We start from the raw sequence: 17,500 nt of genomic DNA, 5'->3' as shown, positions 1-17,500 counted from the left end.
AGATACACATAGGATACTAGATACACATAAGGTACTAGATACATATAGGGTGTGTGTGTGTGTGTGTGTGTGTGTGTGTGTATATCTGTGTGTGTGTGTGTGTGTGTGTGTGTGTGTGTGCTGTGTGTGTGTGTATATATGTGTGTGTGTGTGTGTGTGTGTACATACATCACTGCGTCCGTCCACATCCTTGAATCGGTCCAGGTGAGCTCTGAGAGCTGCCAGGTTCTCCTCCTCCACGTAGCCAAACAGGTTCTGGATGGCCAGCGTGGTCATCTTGATGGACGTGGTGGTGTCCATGGCTGCTGTCTGTCTCTGGTCCCCCTGCTGGACGGAGACAGGACTACACGTCAGGACACAGAGACACAGAGAGACAGACAGAGACAGAGAGACACAGAGACACAGAGAGACAGAGAGACAGAGAGACAGAGAGACAGAGAGACAGAGAGACAGAGAGAGAGAGAGAGAGAGAGAGAGAGAGAGAGAGAGACAGAGAGAGAGAGAGAGAGAGAGAGACACAGAGACACAGAGAGAGAGACACAGAGAGAGAGAGACAGAGACACAGAGAGACAGAGAGAGAGAGAGAGACAGAGACACAGAGAGAGAGAGAGAGAGACAGAGAGAGAGAGAGAGAGAGAGAGAGAGAGAGAGAGAGAGAGAGAGAGAGAGAGAGAGAGAGAGAGAGAGAGAGAGAGAGAGAGAGAGAGAGAGAGAGAGAGAGAGAGAGAGAGACAGAGAGAGAGAGAGAGACCCAGAGAGAGAGAGACAGAGAGAGAGAGAGAGAGAGAGAGAGAGAGAGAGAGAGAGAGAGAGAGAGAGAGAGAGAGAGAGAGAGAGAGAGAGAGAGAGAGAGAGAGACCCAGAGAGAGAGAGAGAGACAGAGAGAGAGAGAGAGAGAGAGAGAGAGAGAGAGAGAGAGAGAGAGAGAGACAGAGAGAGAGAGAGAGAGAGAGAGAGAGAGAGAGAGAGAGAGAGAGAGAGACCCAGAGAGAGAGAGAGAGAGAGAGAGAGAGAGAGAGAGAGAGAGAGAGAGAGAGACAGAGAGAGAGAGAGAGAGAGAGAGAGAGAGAGAGAGAGAGAGAGAGAGAGAGAGAGAGAGAGAGAGAGAGAGAGAGAGAGAGAGAGAGAGAGAGAGAGAGAGAGAGAGAGAGAGAGAGAGAGAGAGAGAGAGAGAGAGAGAGAGAGAGAGAGAGAGAGAGAGAGACACACACAGACTCTGTATATTGATGTGAGTGTAGATGGTATTTGAACCAGTCTGACTGAAGTCTGATGGTTTAATGTCACAGTCCTCTCTGCTGGACCAGAGATAACCACCTCAGAAAACCTCAGACATGATGGGTGTGTGTGTGTGTGTGTGTGTGTGTGTGTGTGTGTGTGTCTGTCTCAGGCTGCTGTTGCCATGGGAACAGTCTCCCAGCAGTCACGTTATTGGCCGAAGCTTCACAAAGGTTCATCTTTTTAATGAAGTCAATCAGACAGAAAGTAGGCCTAGTTTTCAAAATAAAATGTCCCTCATTTATTCATTGGGACACCTTAAACATGTAGTTATTATATAGTTGGTTATAATGATGAAAGGTAGATACACCTTTTATGTAGAGTTTGCATGAAAACAAATAAAAGAAATCCATCCAAAATTTAGATTTGTGGAAGTTATATGAAATGTAGGCCTACCAAGCGTTATCACGAGATGTATAATAGAATTCAAAGAATACAAATTATTTTAATAAAATCAGCTTGCCAGTTTTTAGTTTTTTTAATTAATTTAATTTATTTAGTATATATTTTTAATTTTATTTTTATATATATTTTTTGCTATTAATTTTATTTTATTTTTGTATATATTTTTAATTTTATATATAATATATACATATATTTATATATATGTTATATACCTATATATAAAAATAAAATATTTTTTAGCAGAATTCAATTTTTATATATATAGCTATATTATATATATATATATATATATATATATATATATATATATAAAATATATTTTTTTTTGTTAGTTAAATTTTTATAATTTTATTTATTTTTTAATATATCTTTAATTACATTTTTATATACATATATTGTTTTTTTGTATAACCACCTTATCATTATGGCAGAATGAGGCGACGCCCTGTTCATTATTAACATGAATATATTAAAATAACAATAGTCTCATGTGGTTATTACCTGTACGTGTCTGTCTATAACGGTCGTTATAACACTGCAGTAACGTGAATAACCTGGATTCACTCACTCACAGCCCGCAGTCATTCACACACACGAACAATACAGACAGAAATCACTTAACAGTTAACTGAATTCAAACGTGTTTTATGTCGCACTTTAAATTCAAATCAAAAGACACATAACGGTTAACGGTTGACGTTAACGTTCCGCTGTACGTCACTCTATCTTCTCCGATTTATCAAATGTCAATCAATAGTATCGATCGCTGACAGCTAGAAGAAGATGCTGACGGGTAAAAACGGAGAAATAACCCGTTACCTTCACAATAGAATCAGATTCGGTTCCGGCGGTCCGGGAGTTTGGGTCCAGTCGGGTTTTGGTGCCTGTTTTTGGGCGTGTTTATCTGCGTTTCCTCGGCCTGTGTTCGGATGACAGCCTGAGCCTACTCTCCATCCCGAACAACAGCAGCCATCTTGATTAGAACAACAACCGACAGCCTACTGTCTGTCCGCTGCTGCTGCTGCTGCTGCGTCAAGCGCGCCAAAATCACACCTTGCACTTCCGCTCGCTGCTGTCAAAATAAAAGCACACACCGTGAAGACTCGCTAGTCATATTATAGCAACTAATAAGCAAACCTTTTTGACGCCTTTTTTGTCTCCTTTTTGTCGTCTTTTTGTCGCCTTTTTGTCGTCTTTTTGTCACCTTTATTGACACCTTTTTTGTAACCTTTTTGTAACCTTTTTGTCACCTTTTTGTTGCCTTTTTGTCGTCTTTTTGTCGTCTTTTTGTCACCTTTTTGTCGTCTTTTTGTCGCCTTTTTGTCTCCTTTTTGTCGTCTTTTTGTCGCCTTTATTGACACCTTTTTTGTCACCTTTTTGTCACCTTTTTGTCACCTTTTTTGTCATGGTTTTGGGGTTTGAGTTCTGTTGGTTTTGAGGTAGTCCCTGTCTTGTTTTGCCTTGTGTCTGTATGTTCTGTTTCCTGTTTTATTTTGACGGTCTGGTTTTCTGTCTTGTCTTGTCTGATTATTTACTTCCGGTGTTTTTCCCTCCTCTGTGATTGCCCTAATGTGGTTCGCCTGTTTCCCAGCCCTAGTGTCACCTGTAGCATGGCGTAGCAGTTGTTTACCGCTATTTGTTGTCTACTTGTCACCTTTTTTCGGCACCTTTTTGACGTTGTTGTGAATATTTTGTCACTATATCTGATATTTTATAAGATGATTAATGATAGTCACAATAAATACACAGGGCGTAGCATGTCGTAGCAGGGTGTAGTTGGGCACTGGGCGGTGTAGGCGTTGCAGGACATAGCGTGGTGTAGCATAGCGTAGTAGGGCGTACCTGGACGTAGCAGGGCATAGTAGGGTGTACCTGGACGTAGTACGGCGTACCTGGATGTAGCAGGGCGTAGTAGGGCGTAGCATAGCATAGTAGGGCGTACCTGGACATACTAGGGTGTACCTGGACGTAGTAGGGCGTACCTGGATGTAGCAGGGCGTAGTAGGGCGTAGCATAGCGTAGTAGGGCGTACCTGGACGTAGCAGGGCGTAGTAGGGCATACCTGGACGTAGTAGGGTGTAGCAGGATGTAGTAGGGCGTACCTGGACATAGCAGGGCGTAGCATGGTGTAGTAGGGCGTACCTGGACGTAGCATAGCGTAGTAGGGTATAGCATGACGTAGTAGGGTGTACCTGGACATAGCATGGCGTAGTAGGGTGTAGTGGGACGTACCTGGACGTAGCATGACATAGCATAGCGTAGTAGGGCGTAACTGGACATAGCATGGCGTAGTAGGGTGTAGTGGGACGTACCTGGACGTAGCATAGCGTAGTAGGGCGTACATGGACGTAGCAGGACGTAGCAGGGTGTAGTAGGGCATACCTGGACGTAGCAGGACGTAGTAGGGCATACCTGGACATAGCAGGGCGTAGCATGGCGTAGTAGGGCGTACCTGGACGTAGCATAGCGTAGTAGGGTGTAGTGGGACGTACCTGGACGTAGCATGACATAGCATAGCGTAGTAGGGCGTACCTGGACATAGCAGGGTGTTGCTGGACGTAGCATGGCGTAGCAGTTGTTGACCGCTATTTGTTGTCTACTTGTCACCTTTTTTCGGCACCTTTTTGACGTTGTTGTGAATATTTTGTCACTATATCTGATATTTTATAAGATTTTATCTAATCTAATAATACGTCAGAATATATTCTAATAACCATTTCATATTCATGCACAGTTCAGGTGCTGGAAGCAGAACATATTTGGCATTACTTTTATGTGAGGGTAGAATAATTTGGATTTATTTCAGTTTTGTATGTTATTATGTATCATTTGTCCTTTTCCGGTTGGTTTTAATGGTTCTGTGTGTCGTACTTTAAGACTCGGCAGAGTCATCTTATCACCTAAGGAATAAATATAATTACTCATTAACAGCCTGGTTCAGTGTCAGTTTATTACGGTTTAAAGTTCCTGTTACTTCAGGTAGCCTTCTGTAGCACACATAGCTAGGGCCCTATCTTGCACCCAGCTCAGCACAAAGCCCAATGCAAGTCTCTTTGCTAGTTTAAAACCCCCCAGCACCCACGTTGTTTAAATAACAAATGCACCTGCACCCATCTGTGGCCCGTGGGCCTGCTGGTCTTACAGGGAGGTGTGTTCAAGTGCATTCTGGGCGTATTGCTATCTTAGATTAGATTAACCTGAGTCAAATTCCTTGTTTGTTCGTGCAAACCTGGCCAATAAAGCTGATTCTGATTCTGACTGAGGCAGAGGGAAGTGATCACACCATTGACCGAACAAAAACCTTATTTATTGTTGACCAACAATAACGCAGCATTTAATTGTTATTTTAACAGAGCCTTAGTAAAATGCTCCTAGGCTCGTGCACAGTGCGTGCACACTATGCTTGTTACACACACAGGGACACACAGCAGCACACACACACACACACACACACACACACACACACACGCAGAAGATTACAAATAAAGCTGCTACACTGAGCCTTTAGTTAACCAGTGTTAGCGGCTACACTGAGCCTTTAGTTAACCAGTGTTAGCGGCTACACTGAGCCTTTAGTTAACCAGTGTTAGCGGCTACACTGAGCCTTTAGTTAGCCAGTGTTAGCGGCTACACTGAGCCTTTAGTTATCCAGTGTTAGCGGCTACACTGAGCCTTTAGTTACTCAGTGTTAGCCGCTACACTGAGCCTTTAGTTAACCAGTGTTAGCGGCTACACTGGGCTTTTAGTTAGCCAGTGTTAGCGGCTACACTGAGCCTTTAGTTAACCAGTGTTAGCGGCTACACTGGGCTTTTAGTTAGCCAGTGTTAGCGGCTACACTGAGCCTTTAGTTAACCAGTGTTAGCGGCTACACTGAGCCTTTAGTTAACCAGTGTTAGCGGCTACACTGAGCCTTTAGTTACTCAGTGTTAGCCGCTACACTGAGCCTTTAGTTAACCAGTGTTAGCGGCTACACTGGGCTTTTAGTTAGCCAGTGTTAGCGGCTACACTGAGCCTTTAGTTAACCAGTGTTAGCGGCTACACTGGGCTTTTTAGTTAGCCAGTGTTAGCGGCTACACTGAGCCTTTAGTTAACCAGTGTTAGCGGCTACACTGAGCCTTTAGTTAACCAGTGTTAGCGGCTACACTGAGCCTTTAGTTATCCAGTGTTAGCGGCTACACTGAGCCTTTAGTTACTCAGTGTTAGCCGCTACACTGAGCCTTTAGTTAACCAGTGTTAGCGGCTACACTGGGCTTTTAGTTAGCCAGTGTTAGCGGCTACACTGAGCCTTTAGTTAACCAGTGTTAGCGGCTACACTGAGCCTTTAGTTATCCAGTGTTAACGGCTACACTGAGCCTTTAGTTAACCAGTGTTAGCGGCTACACTGAGCCTTTAGTTAACCAGTGTTAGCGGCTACACTGAGCCTTTAGTTACTCAGTGTTAGCCGCTACACTGAGCCTTTAGTTAGCCAGTGTTAGCCGCTACACTGAGCCTTTAGTTATCCAGTGTTAGCGGCTACACTGAGCCTTTAGTTACTCAGTGTTAGCCGCTACACTGAGCCTTTAGTTAACCAGTGTTAGCGGCTACACTGAGCCTTTAGTTAACCAGTGTTAGCCGCTACACTGAGCCTTTAGTTAACCAGTGTTAGCGGCTACACCGAGCCTTTAGTTAACCAGTGTTAGCGGCTACACTGAGCCTTTAGTTAACCAGTGTTAGCGGCTACACTGAGCCTTTAGTTAACCAGTTTTAGCCGCTACACTGATACAGTGGCTACACTAAACATGGTTATTTTAGCTGCTAAATTGAACCATTAGCTAACAACTGCAGAACCAAACAAGCTAACCTCTTTATTGAACCAACAGTTGAAAATGTTGGGTTCACTTTCTGCTCAACGTGATACTTAAAAGTGAATCCTAATCGTAGCAGTATTTCAATTCACATCATGGAATTTCAGAGTTTAATTCAGAATTTAGCGTTTTCGTCATCTTCAAGCTGAATCTCCACACATCTTACATTAAAACACATGTCTGTTAGGAATTACATAAATTACATGAATAACAACTTGAACAACAAATACTGACAATTACAAATGTAAACACAACGCCCTCCCCACCACTCACACATCAACACAAGAGTAAATACTGATCCTGCAAAGTACCGTAGCACTTTGCTTTTCTTGTAAAAAACAAAACTAAGGCGACTGAGTGGAATAATCATTGGCACTTTCTCCAAACTAATTTCTGTGAACACTGTGAAGTTATGGTTTAACACACTGGTTTTCAAACTGTGGCACTAGTACCACTGGTGGTACGTTAGCTCTCTCTAGTAGTACGTTAGCTACCTCTAGTGGCACGTTAGCTACCTCTAGTGGTACGTTAGCTCCCTCTAGTGGTACGTTAGCTCTCTCTAGTGGTATGTTAGCTCCCTCTAATGGTACGTTAGCTACCTCTAGTGGTATGTTAGCTCCCTCTAATGGTATGTTAGCTACCTCTAGTGGTATGTTAGCTCCCTCTAGTGGTATGTTAGCTCCCTCTAGTGGTACGTGAGCTACCTCTAGTGGTACGCGAGCTCCCTCTAGTGGTACGTTTAGTGTTAAAACAGAATATATGACACATTGGTATTAAATCTCTACATAATACTATTGAAATTCTACAACATTTCGAGTAATGTACTAAGTAAAATTTCTAAGTAATTCTAAGTAAAATGTAGACAGGTGAACGGGGTACGCATACATCCATGATTAGCTACAAAGCTAGAAGGAAGGAGGAGGTACATATAGGCCTATGCTTCTCTATTTTATCATTGGCCATAATAGGATGCACCAAATCCAATATTCGGCTAAATATTGGGCTTTTTGACGGGGTTAGGTTTCTGCCGAAACTTCGATTTTTTTCCCAGGGAAACTATAGAACCCTACGCTTGCACTCGGCGCGCTACGCTGGTCTCCGGCGCCACTGATTACGGGAAGGTGTTTACGTAGGTGGAGCGTTCAATGCAGTAGGCTGTGAGGAAGTGGACATGGATCTGGTGAGCAGTAGGCTGTGAGAAAGTGGACATGGATCTGGTGAGCAGTAGGCTGTGAGGAAGTGGACATGGATCTGGTGAGCAGTAGGCTGTGAGAAAGTGGACATGGATCTGGTGAGCAGTAGGCTGTGAGGAAGTGGACATGGATCTGGTGAGCAGTAGGCTGTGAGAAAGTGGACATGGATCTGGTGAGCAGTAGGCTGTGAGGAAGTGGACATGGATCTGGTGAGCAGTAGGCTGTGAGGAAGTGGACATGGATCTGGTGAGCAGTAGGCTGTGAGAAAGTGGACATGGATCTGGTGAGCAGTAGGCTGTGAGGAAGTGGACATGGATCTGGTGAGCAGTAGGCTGTGAGGAAGTGGACATGGATCTGGTGAGCAGCAGGCTGTGAAGAAGTGGACATGGATCTGGTGAGCAGTAGGCTGTGAGGAAGTGGACATGGATCTGGTGAGCAGTAGGCTGTGAGAAAGTGGACATGGATCTGGTGAGCAGTAGGCTGTGAGGAAGTGGACATGGATCTGGTGAGCAGTAGGCTGTGAGGAAGTGGACATGGATCTGGTGAGCAGCAGGCTGTGAAGAAGTGGACATGGATCTGGTGAGCAGTAGGCTGTGAGGAAGTGGACATGGATCTGGTGAGCAGTAGGCTGTGAGGAAGTGGACATGGATATGGTGAGCAGTAGGCTGTGAGAAAGTGGACATGGATCTGGTGAGCAGTAGGCTGTGAGAAAGTGGACATGGATCTGGTGAGCAGTAGGCTGTGAGGAAGTGGACATGGATCTGGTGAGCAGTAGGCTGTGAGGAAGTGGACATGGATCTGGTGAGCAGTAGGCTGTGAGAAAGTGGACATGGATCTGGTGAGCAGAACAAGTTGTTGTCTGGGTGTACTTTCAGTCAAAAGAAGGCCATTCAAGTCCAGCTACATGTTCAATCTGTTCAAAGCTGATTGGTCTGGTGGTGGCGAGGACCCTAAACTATACACAACATGGCCGCTGTTACAACATCTGGTCTGAAACATCTGGAAGAATATGAGTTGTGCATGAAGGAATCTCCAGACAGCAGCCAGAATGCAGCAACTTCAGGTACAGCAAAGGAAGGACAGTCCCTGTTTACTTCATTCATGTGTTTACTGGGTTCATGGACTGAGGATGGGAGGAGGAGTCAGCACAATCTCAACCAGGGGGTTCAGGATTCGGGCGAAACCCCAGCCTTAACTGTCCGTTGCTATAGTAGGGTTATAGCTAGGGATCGACCGATACGGGCTGCCGATTTTCTTGAGCCAATATTTCGAGCCGATGCTGCTTTTTCTCCCTCAATTTACATACAAAAAATGTAAAACCCTGCCACACTGGCTTGGTTTTCAGAATCTGCTCTGCTTTGCCATTTCTTTAAAAAGAATACACAAAGACACAGATCAGTGTCACTTCTGCAATCATCCTACATTCATATATCACCCAAATTATGTCTCCAGCAACACAGAGCTGCCTGTGTGGACGCCTGTCTGTAAATAATGCCGGGAAAAAACTATCAGAGGACACAGAAGTTATACTAGTTACTACTATACTATACTAGTTATAGCCTGTGCTTCTCTATTTTAACATGGGCAATAAGATAAGAGTTTCTGTGTAAAATACTAGAGAACACCCCCTCTTGTGAGGATAGGATAAAAGCTTGAGGGAGAGAACAGATCGGAGCTCATAATTCGAAGGACAACTTGGTGGACTGAGCTCTGATTTGATGTCTGTTGCTAGGGAAACTTAGACTCTGTTTGTGAACCCACAGCTGTGTTGTAACTCGTATGCTGGACTCAGTAAACTTCGCTTAACTGAACTCTTCGTCTCAGATTGATCCTTAAACCTAAGTCTGATTAAAGAAGGCGCGGGAATTAATATATCCTGGTGCGCCAGCGAGATCTACGTCATTTTGACGTCACATTCGCGCGCTAGCCCGGCTATATGGCCCGGGCACGTTCCCTACAGGTACCAGCTCGCATTTTAACGAACCAGAAGAGGTCTATTTTAACGTGGTCTAACATAACAGTGGTACAGTACGTAGAGAGCCTAATATTCTCTGAAGTGGAGTGTGGTGTAAACAGTTGGAGAACCAGTGGGTTTAATAGATTATTACACGATGACAGTCAGATAGTCTGGGAGGAATGTGGACGATAAAAAAATTCATTTTTTAACCTTCGTTTTTCATTCATTTACTTGTCTAATGCACAAAACTCTCTGGCCTGCCCCTTCCTTCGTTTAATCATCCACATAATCATCCTGGTTGTTCATACACTGAATGCTTTCATTCCCATCCTGCTCGGTCACTTCTCTATTCATGCTTTCGTTCATTCCTCCCTTCCTGCTTTCTCTTTTCTGACCGGAAAGAATATACAGTCAGTTCAACACCAAAGAAGTTGCCATCAGGGCAGCTGCTCCATTTGAAGTTACAGTATATATAAACATATGTATATGTGTATATACATATGTATATATATATATATATCCCTTATCATTGCAGATTTGCCGAAGTTTGAGTCCAAATGCTATCGTGGCAGTCGAACTCCCTCCTAACGTAATAGGGCAAACATTTCATTTCAAGTACAACCTCGTCAGCCTTGGAAAAACTCATGGCCTGTTTTTCATACCCGGTCTGGTACTACGAATCCAAATAATACAGTATATTTAACTTGCTGCCATGACCATCGTGATTCTGTACCCGAGACAGATCGGTAGGTCCGTTCGATTTGCTTCGGCTCCTCGTCTTTCTACACAAGTTTATGGAAATAAAATGCTGTTCAACGTCGTCCTTTTCGTCCTCTGTCTCGTGTCCTTTCGTCATCTGTCTCTCGTATATACTTTTGTGTCTCATGTGGTCCTTTTGTGTCTCATGTGGTCTTTTCCTTCTGGCTGCAGCTGCTGTCTGAAGCCTCCAGGGGGCGCTTGTTGGGCTCCCGGAGAAGGCTCTTCTGCTGGTCTTTGAGGCGGAGGTGTCTCGGTTTGACCGGCAGCGCCATGGCCAGCAGAACGCAGCCGATGTGGAGGCTGCAGTACCAGGACCTGCAGGAAGAAGCCACCAGGTGAGAGAGATTTTAGGTAATCTAATATAACACATTTTTAAGTTCACACAGTTACACATTCATACTGGAAGCTGCCCAGTACCACCACAGTCTGATCCGACCACATTCATACTGGGAGCTGCCCAGTACCACCACAGTCTGATCCGACCACATTCATACTGGGAGCTGCCCAGTACCACCACAGTCTGATCTGATCACATTCATACTGGAAGCTTCCCAGTACCACCACAGTCTGACCTGATCACATTCATACTGGAAGCTGCCCAGTACCACCACAGTCTGATCCGACCACATTCATACTGGGAGCTGCCCAGTACCACCACAGTCTGATCTGATCACATTCATACTGGGAGCTGCCCAGTACCACCACAGTCTGATCCGACCACATTCATACTGGGAGCTGCCCAGTACCACCACAGTCGGATCCGACCACATTCATACTGGAAGCTGCCCAGTACCACCACAGTCTGATCTGATGCCACTGAGCAGCTCCACTGGATCTGTTGGAGGTTAAGGGCCTTGCTCAAGGGCATCTCAGTGGTGGTAATGAGGGAGGGACAAGTGCTGCCCTTTCTCTTTCCCCACCCAGATTTTATCCTGTCGGTCTGGGGATTGAACCGACGACCTCCCGGTCACAAGCTAACCTTTAGGCCACCACTTTCACCCGGGAGACCGGGCATCGTGTCCTGGCGTGGCGTGGGAGTGAGAATCTGTTAAAAAAAAATCAGCCTTGGACTTTTGAGAACTACACCAAGTAGGATGTGATTGGCTGGTGCTCACATGAAAGACACACAAATGGGCCAATCATATGATCTCTCTCTTCTCTCTATGGGCCGATCTCTGAGCCCATACAAATAGACCATCCCACTTTCAATGAATTTGGTTGTTTTGTTCAATTTTATAACATTTGAAGTAAAGAACGTTGAAAAAAATCGACAAAACAATCGTTAAAAGTGACAAAAACTTTATTTGGCTCCTTTTGTTTTTACGCTTTTTTGTCACTTTTTTCGACCCTTTTTTTTAAATTCATGGTCAATATACCTAATTGAAATTAAATTATATATATTTGTTTTAGATTAAACAAAAGGCAGAAATTATGTAATATTTGGACTAGTAGTTAAGATCAGAGGATGTTGACTGGATCACAGACAGGTTGATGTCAACGTTTAGTCACAACGCTGTTTTTAAAACCATTTAAACATGTTTTTTTTATATAGACCTTAGTGGTCCCCTAATACTGTATCTGAAGTCTCTTTTATATAAGACCTTAGTGGTCCCCTAATACTGTATCTGAAGTCTCTTTTATATAGACCTTAGTGGTCCCCTAATACTGTATCTGAAGTCTCTTTTATATAGACCTTAGTGGTCCCCTAATACTGTATCTGAAGTCTCTTTATATAGACCTTAGTGGTCCCCTAATACTGTATCTGAAGTCTCTTTATATAGACCTTAGTGGTCCCCTAATACTGTATCTGAAGTCTCTTTATATAGACCTTAGTGGTCCCCTAATACTGTATCTGAAGTCTCTTTTATATAGACCTTAGTGGTCCCCTAATGCTGTACAGTATCTGAAGTCTCTTTTATATAGACCTTAGTGGTCCCCTAATACTGTATCTGAAGTCTCTTTTATATAGACCTTAGTGGTCCCCTAATACTGTATCTGAAGTCTCTTTTATATAGACCTTAATACAACAACCAAAATGCAATGGAAGTTTTAATAATTTTTACCTGTGAAGAATATTGTGCATGCATCAATTTTATTTTGGGGTGATTTTGGTTGTTAAGAAACCCATATTTTTGGACTGTGTCACTGACCTGTAGAACTTGACGGACGGACCCATGGACAGCAGGACGAAAGGCACCACCGTGTAACAGATGGCAATCTGAGTGGCCGCCCACGTGATGACATCATAGAGCGCTTTATGGCTGGGCGAGTGCAGGAAGTGTGGCCGAACGTTGTGTCGCACCTGAGAGAAAACGATAGGTTAGTTACCTGGTGTTAGCGCTTACACTAGCTGCAGAGATCAATCGGTCTGAGGCATTTCTTTAAAATAAATCAGGTAAACTAGTGTGATGTCAGCGTGTTAAATTCATCCATTCATCCAGAACAGCTTGTTTCTGACATTTTTGTCGCCTTTTTCCGACATGTTTTTTTTTTTTTTTTTTTTTGACAGTTTTAATTTTGGAGAAAAAAAAGTCAAAATAATTCTCGAAAAAAAGTCAAAAATAATTCTCGAAAAAAAGTCAAAATAATTCTATAAAAAAAGTCAAAATAATTCTCGAAAAAAAGTCAAAATCATTTTAGAAAAAAGTCAAAATAATTCTAGAAAATAAAGTCAAAATAATTCTTGAAAAAAAGTCAAAATAATTCTTGAAAAAAAGTCAAAATAATTCTCGAAAAAAAGTCAAAAATAATTCTCGAAAAAAAGTCAAAATCATTTTAGAAAAAAGTCAAAATAATTCTCGAAAAAAAGTCAAAATAATTCTCGAAAAATAAAGTCAAAATAATTCTCGAAAAAAAGGCTAAAATCATTTTAGAAAAAAGTCTAAATAATTCTAGAAAAAAAAAAGTCTAAATAATTCTCGAAAAAAGTCAAAATAATTCTCGAAAAAAAGTCAAAATAATTCTCGAAAAAAAGTCAAAATAATTTTAGAAAAAAGTCAAAATAATTCTATAAAAAAAAGTCTAAATAATTCTAGAAAAAAAAAAGTCTAAATAATTTGAGAAAAAAAGTCAAAATAATTTAACGTCCTTAAATGTCTTCTTTCGTCCACAACTCAATATATCGATATTCAGTTTGAGTTGTGGACAAAACGAGACATCTGATGATGTCATCTTGGGGCTTTTTCGGGAACACTGATCCACATTTTAGCAACCCAACAACTCATTCATCCAGAACAGGTTTTTTTTTGACATGTTTGTTGCATTTTCCAAGTTTTTTTTTTTTTTTTTTAGACAGTTTTAATTTTGGAAAAAAAAAAAAGTCTGAATAATTTGAGCTCACCGCTCTAGCAGCCAGCGTGATGACGATGCCGGTGAGGAAGGTGAGGTAGTAGCCCGGGTACGCTCCGTGCCACATGGCCGACAGGATGAAGGTGGCTGCTGTCGGGTGGTAGGGGCATCGCTCGTAACACACCCTGCCGACCAGGGGTCAGAGGTCAGAGGTCACAACATGGCTCACAATAAACGGTTTATATATTGAGCATTGTGTAATTGCCAAAAACTCTGAAATAAAGAAGCTGTAACAAGCAAAGTGTGCGCGCGCTGTGCACGAGTCCCCTAATACTGTATCTGAAGTCTCTTTTATATAGACCTTAGTGGTCCCCTAATACTGTATCTGAAGTCTCTTTTATATAGACCTTAGTGGTCCTCTAATACTGTATCTGAAGTCTCTTTTATATAGACCTTAGTGGTCCCCTAATACTGTATCTGAAGTCTCTTTTATATAGACCTTAGTGGTCCCCTAATACTGTATCTGAAGTCTCTTTTATATAGACCTTAGTGGTCCCCTAATACTGTATCTGAAGTCTCTTTTATATAGACCTTAGTGGTCCCCTAATACTGTATCTGAAGTCTCTTTTATATAGACCTTAGTGGTCCCCTAATACTGTATCTGAAGTCTCTTTTATATAGACCTTAGTGGTCCCCCCTAATACTGTATCTGAAGTCTCTTTTATATAGACCTTAGTGGTCCCCTAATGCTGTATCTGAAGTCTCTTTTATATAGACCTTAGTGGTCCCTAATACTGTATCTGAAGTCTCTTTTATATAGACCTTAGTGGTCCCCTAATACTGTATCTGAAGTCTCTTTTATATAGACCTTAGTGGTCCCCTAATACTGTATCTGAAGTCTCTTTATATAGACCTTAGTGGTCCCCTAGTACTGTATCTGGGTGCAGGATAGGACCCCATATTGTATGTGTTGAGACCTTTTGAGCCAGTGAGCCGTCTGGATGTTCCAGTTGTCGAGGAAGACTTTGAAGCTGGTGGCTAACTGAAACAACAACAAAATAATGAGAGAAAATCAGAGTTTGATTCATAAAATCCATCCAGTAATATCCAGATGTGTGAGGTGCAGATGGTGGCGCTGACCTCGATGTTCAGGATCCTCAGGTTGGAGATGAGGTCCCAGCGAGGAGAGCCGTCACTGGCGTAGCCGTTGAAGCCGAAGCCCGCTGCGTTGTTTATAGCGTCAGCTGGGGGGGTTAAAAAGGTCAGAGAAGGTCAGAGAAGGTCAGACAGGTCAGAGAGGGTCAGACAGGTCAGAGAAGGTCAGAGAAGATCAGACATTTCAGAGAAGGTCAGAGAAGGTCAGACAGGTCAGAGAAGGTCAGAGAAGGTCAGACAGGTCAGAGAAGGTCAGAGAAGGTCAGAGAAGGTCAGAGAAGGTCAGACAGGTCAGAGAAGGTCAGACAGGTCAGAGAAGGTCAGAGAAGGTCAGAGAAGGTCAGACATTTCAGAGAAGGTCAGAGAAGGTCAGACAGGTCAGAGAAGGTCAGAGAAGGTCAGACAGGTCAGAGAAGGTCAGAGAAGGTCAGAGAAGGTCAGAGAAGGTCAGACAGGTCAGAGAAGGTCAGACAGGTCAGAGAAGGTCAGATAGGTCAGAGAAGGTCAGAGAAGGTCAGAGGAGGTCAGAGAAGGTCAGACAGGTCAGAGAAGGTCAGAGGAGGTCATAGAAGGTCAGAGGTCAGACAGGTCAGAGAGGGTCAGAGAAGGTCAGAGAAGGTCAGACAGGTCAGACAGGTCAGAGAAGGTCAGAGAAGGTCAGACAGGTCAGACAGGTCAGAGAGGGTCAGAGAAGGTCAGACAGTTCAGAGAAGGTCAGAGAAGGTCAGAGAAGGTCAGAGAAGGTCAGACAGGTCAGAGAAGGTCAGATAGGTCAGAGAAGGTCAGAGGAGGTCAGAGAAGGTCAGACAGGTCAGAGAAGGTCAGAGGAGGTCATAGAAGGTCAGAGAAGGTCAGACAGGTCAGAGAGGGTCAGAGAAGGTCAGAGAAGGTCAGACAGGTCAGACAGGTCAGAGAAGGTCAGAGAAGGTCAGACAGGTCAGACAGGTCAGAGAGGGTCAGAGAAGGTCAGACAGTTCAGAGAAGGTCAGAGAAGGTCAGAGAAGGTCAGAGAAGGTCAGACAGGTCAGAGAAGGTCAGATAGGTCAGAGAAGGTCAGAGGAGGTCAGAGAAGGTCAGACAGGTCAGAGAAGGTCAGAGGAGGTCATAGAAGGTCAGAGAAGGTCAGACAGGTCAGAGAGGGTCAGAGAAGGTCAGAGAAGGTCAGACAGGTCAGAGAAGGTCAGAGGAGGTCATAGAAGGTCAGAGAAGGTCAGACAGGTCAGAGAGGGTCAGAGAAGGTCAGAGAAGGTCAGACAGGTCAGACAGGTCAGAGAAGGTCAGAGAAGGTCAGACAGGTCAGACAGGTCAGAGAAGGTCAGAGAAGGTCAGACAGGTCAGAGAGGGTCAGAGAAGGTCAGACAGGTCAGACAGGTCAGAGAAGGTCAGACAGGTCAGAGAGGGTCAGAGAAGGTCAGAGAAGGTCAGACATGAGCCGGCTCGAAAAAACATCACAAAAAGCAGCAAATAACTTTGAGAAAAGTGACTCAAATGTTGAAAAAGAAATGACAAGAAATGTACTAAGATGTTGCAGGAAAAGCTACAAAAACCTGTGTGTGTGTGTGTGTGTGTAACTGTGTGTGTGTGGATGTGTGTGTTTATCTGTATTTGTGTGTGTGTATATGTGTAACTGTGTGTGTGTGTGTGTGTGTGTGTGTGTGTATAACTGTTTGTGTGTATATGTGTAACTGTGTGTGTGTGTGTGTCTCTCTGTGTGTGTGTGTATTTCTGTGTGTGTGTGTAAATGTGTAACTGTGTGTGTGTGTGTGTGTGTCTCTGTCTGTGTGTGTGTGTGTGTGTGTGTGTATATCTGTGTGTGTGTGTAAATGTGTAACTGTGTGTGTGTGTGTGTGTGCGTGTGTCTGTCTGTCTGTCTGTCTGTCTGTCTGTCTGTCTGTCTGTCTGTGTGTGTCTATTTTAATTCCAAAGGCCAAGGGAACTTTATCAGGATGCATATTATCCTGGATCCATGAAATAACTGGCCTTTCAAAATAAAACACTGCCTGCCTCTATGGGATATATATATGGGAGTATATATGTATATACTTATGCCATATATACTTATGGCCCTTGTATTTTATGGGTGTATCCACTCATACTGAGCACTGTACATACTGTACGTATGAATATTTGGGACACCCACCTAGCGTCCAGACGAAGTAGTACTTGGGTCTGGTGGTGAGCATGGACAGGTACAGGTAGACCAACCGGGTGTAGAACGGCGTGCTGGCGATGAAGTCGTCGTCAATGTTTCGCTCCACGGGGAAAACTTTACACACCGACAGAAAGACCAGCAGGCAGAAGAACGAAGTGGCCACTTTACGCACCACCTCCGTCTGGGGACACACATTTATTCTGGTTTTATTCTGAAAATATCTCACAGTCATTCTTTGTTTTATTCTGAAAGGATCTCACATTAATTCTTTGTTTTATTCTGAAAATATCTCACATTAATTCTTTCATTAATTCATATTCTGAAAATATCTCACATTAATTCTTTGTTTTCTTCTGAAAATATCTCACATTAATTAAAGTTTGTTTTATTTTGAAAATATCTCACATTACTTCTTTGTTTTATTTTGAAAATATCTCATATTAATTCTTTGTTTTAATCTGAAAATATCTCA

The 17,500-nt window shown here is 43.2% G+C and overlaps 2 protein-coding genes across 2 annotated transcripts in view; both read right to left on the bottom strand.

Moving 5' to 3' along the window:
* LOC114572895 (kinase D-interacting substrate of 220 kDa B) overlaps window positions 1-2,689 on the bottom strand; it is an 8,823-nt gene extending 6,134 nt beyond the window's left edge. The window contains exons 1-2 of the mRNA XM_028604675.1: window positions 2,500-2,689; window positions 169-327 (exon numbers count right to left, since the gene is read on the bottom strand). Of these exons, the coding sequence (XP_028460476.1) occupies window positions 169-300 (132 nt within the window). The 5' untranslated portion in view covers window positions 301-327; window positions 2,500-2,689. The remainder of the gene's footprint in view (window positions 1-168; window positions 328-2,499) is intronic.
* A 7,513-nt stretch (window positions 2,690-10,202) lies between these two features.
* mboat2b (membrane bound O-acyltransferase domain containing 2b) overlaps window positions 10,203-17,500 on the bottom strand; it is a 32,973-nt gene continuing 25,675 nt past the window's right edge. The window contains exons 8-13 of the mRNA XM_028605959.1: window positions 17,017-17,209; window positions 14,862-14,965; window positions 14,699-14,763; window positions 13,774-13,906; window positions 12,584-12,735; window positions 10,203-10,748 (exon numbers count right to left, since the gene is read on the bottom strand). Coding sequence (XP_028461760.1) covers window positions 10,577-10,748; window positions 12,584-12,735; window positions 13,774-13,906; window positions 14,699-14,763; window positions 14,862-14,965; window positions 17,017-17,209 — 819 coding nt within the window. The 3' untranslated portion in view covers window positions 10,203-10,576. The remainder of the gene's footprint in view (window positions 10,749-12,583; window positions 12,736-13,773; window positions 13,907-14,698; window positions 14,764-14,861; window positions 14,966-17,016; window positions 17,210-17,500) is intronic.

The sequence above is a fragment of the Perca flavescens genome, chromosome 18 (genome assembly GCF_004354835.1).
Source record: "Perca flavescens isolate YP-PL-M2 chromosome 18, PFLA_1.0, whole genome shotgun sequence".
NCBI classification, from domain to species: Eukaryota; Metazoa; Chordata; class Actinopteri; order Perciformes; family Percidae; genus Perca; species Perca flavescens.
The sequence above is the reverse complement of the archived record's forward strand: the minus strand, read 5'-3'. Positions and strand labels throughout refer to the sequence as shown.